Raw genomic sequence first — 2769 nt, forward strand, 5'->3', positions numbered from 1 at the left:
ATCTTTCTTTAAGGTTGCATAATATTCCATGGTATACATGTACCATAATTTGCTAGTCCATTCGTGGGTCGATGGGCACTTGGGCTTCTTCCATGACTTAGCAATTATGAATTGGGCTGCAATAAACATTCTGTACAGATGTCTTTGTTGTATTGTGATTTTTGGTCTTCTGGGTATAAACCTAGTAAAGGAATTGTAGGATCGAATGGCAGATCTATTTTTAGGTCTCTAAGTATTCTCCAAACATCCTTCCAGAAGGAAGATATTAGTGTGCATTCCCACCAGCAGTGTAGAAGTGTGCCCTTTTTTCCACATCCACGCCAACATCTCTGGTTTTGGAATTTTGTTATGTGGGCTACTCTTACTGGGGTTAGGTGATATCTCAAAGTAGTTTTGATTTGCATTTCTCTGATGATTAAGGATGCTGAGATTTTTTCCATGTGTTTGTAGATCGTGTGTCTGTCTTCTTTAGAAGTTTCTCTTCAAGTCCCTTGCCCACCCTGAAATGGGGTCACGTGTTCTTTTCTTCTGATACGTTTGAGTTCTCTGTGGATTCTGGTTATTAGACCTTTTTTTTTTTTTTTTTTTTTTTTCAATTTGAAAGCAGTCACTGTTTATTAACTGACCAGATTACAAAAACAATCAGGGCAGATACCTTAGTTCATTCTTCTAATAAGCCTATTAATTTGATCTTCCCTATTACCAGCATCTCCACCTTCTACAAAGTGGGTTGTTTTTTTCTTCATCCCTCCCCGTGGAGATGATAACTTAAAGGGCCACAAGAAGTTATTTGCTTCTTTGAAGCGTTTTCCAACAGTATAGATCTCATGAATCAGATCCTCCATGCAGATGATGCCATATTTACCAAGAGATCGTGCAATCAAACTGTTATCAGTCAACGCAATTCGTTTCTTATTGATTTTGCCATAACCACGCTTGTAGATTAGCTCATTTACTGACTTCAGATTTGGGTACCCCCATGCAATATACGGTTCTACAATCCTCAGCATGTTAATGGAAGCCTTGTTGAGCTTAACAAAAGTTCCATTGAAGATCTGGCGAAGGCGAAGAAGCTGCAACACTTTTCGGACCTTTGGACTCACACCATTGATACCTCTGATCCTGATGACAAATGCCAATTTTGGTTCTGCAGGTACATAGAAGTTGCCAGCTTTTCTTGCCATCCTAGCCATCCAAATCTCAGTTCTGTACATCTGCCTATATTCTTTATGATAATGCTTAGCTTTTTCATAGATAAGCTTCCTCCTTGCCTTTCGAAGCATCTTTTGGGCACACTTCTTTCTCAGACGTTTGATCTTCAGCTCTGCGAAATTCTTTCGCTTTTTCTTAAGCATTTCTGGCACAACAGGAACCTTCTTTTTCTTCTCTTCAACAGCCGCCATGGTTCCAGCTGGAAAAAGAGGCTGGTTATTAGACCTTTATCGGAGGTATAACCTGCAAATATTTTCTCCCATTCTGAGGGCTGTCTGCCTGCTTTACTTACTATGTTCTTGGCTGTGCAGAAGCTTTTTAGTTTGATCAGGTCCCAGTAGTGTACTTTTGATACTGCTTCAATTGCCTGGGGAGTCCTCCTCATAAAATATTCACCCAGGCCGATTTCTTCAAGAGTTTTCCCTGCACTTTCTTCAAGTATTTTTATAGTTTCGTGTCTTAAGTTTAAATCTTTTATCCAGTGAGAGTCTATCTTAGTTAATGGTGAAAGGTGTGGGTGGGTCCAGTTTCAATCTTCTACAGGTTGCCAGCCAGTACACCCAGCACCATTTGTTAAATAGGGAATATTTTCCCCACTGAATGTTTTTAATTGGCTTGTCAAAGATCAAATAATGGTAAGTAGCTGGGTTCATCTCTTGGTTCTCTATTCTGTTCCAGACATCTACTTCTCTGTTTTTGTGCCAATACCATGCTGTTTTGATCACTATTGATTTATAGTACAGTCTCAGGTCTGGTAGTGTGATTCCTCCTGCTGTGTTTTTATTGCTGAGTAATGTTTTGGCTATTCGAGGTTTATTTCTGATTCCATGTAAAAGAAGTATTATTTTTTCAAGATCTTTAAAATATGACAATGGACCTTTAATAGGAATTGCATTAAAATTATATATTGCTTTGGGCAATATAGACATTTTAACGATGTTGATTCTTCCCAGCCATGAGCATGGTAAGTTTTTTTATTTGTTAACATCTTCAGCTATTTCTTTTCTTAAATTTTCATGATTCTCTTTGTAGAGATCTTTCACATCCTTTGTTAGGTATACTCCCAAATATTACATCTTCTTTGAAAGGAATAGAGTCCTTGACTGTTTGTTCGGCTTGGTTATTGTTGGTATATATGAAGGCTACAGACGTATGGGTGTTGATTTTGTAGCCTGAGACATTGCTGTATTCCTTGATCACTTCTAAAGTTTTGTAGTAGAATCCCCAGTGTTTTCCAGATATACACTCATATCATCTGCGAAGAGTGAAAGTTTGATCTCTTCTGACCCTGTCTGGACACCCTTGATCGCCTTTTCTTCCCTAATTGCAATGGCTAAAACTTCCATTACAATGTTAAAGAGCAATGGAGACAATGTGCAACCTTGCCTGGTTCCTGATCTAAGTGGAAATGATTTCAATTTAACTCTATTCAATACAATATTAGCTGTGGATTTGCTGTAGATGGCCTCTATTAGTTTAAGAAATGTCCCTTCTACACCAATTTTCTCAAGTGTTCTGAGCATGAAGGGATGCTGGATATTATCAAAAGCTTTTTCT

At 38.3% G+C, this 2769-nt stretch overlaps 1 protein-coding gene across 1 annotated transcript; it reads right to left on the reverse strand.

The window, feature by feature from the left end:
* Positions 1-597: 597 nt before the first annotated feature.
* On the reverse strand, positions 598-1419 carry LOC128565957 (60S ribosomal protein L7-like). Its single transcript, XM_053562824.1, has one exon. The coding sequence runs from the start codon at positions 1401-1403 to the stop codon at positions 657-659; it is 747 nt and encodes a 248-aa protein (XP_053418799.1). The 5' UTR covers positions 1404-1419; the 3' UTR covers positions 598-656.
* Between the last annotated feature and the right edge of the window lie 1350 nt (positions 1420-2769).

The sequence above is a fragment of the Nycticebus coucang genome, chromosome 14 (assembly GCF_027406575.1).
Source record: "Nycticebus coucang isolate mNycCou1 chromosome 14, mNycCou1.pri, whole genome shotgun sequence".
Lineage (NCBI taxonomy): Eukaryota > Metazoa > Chordata > Mammalia > Primates > Lorisidae > Nycticebus > Nycticebus coucang.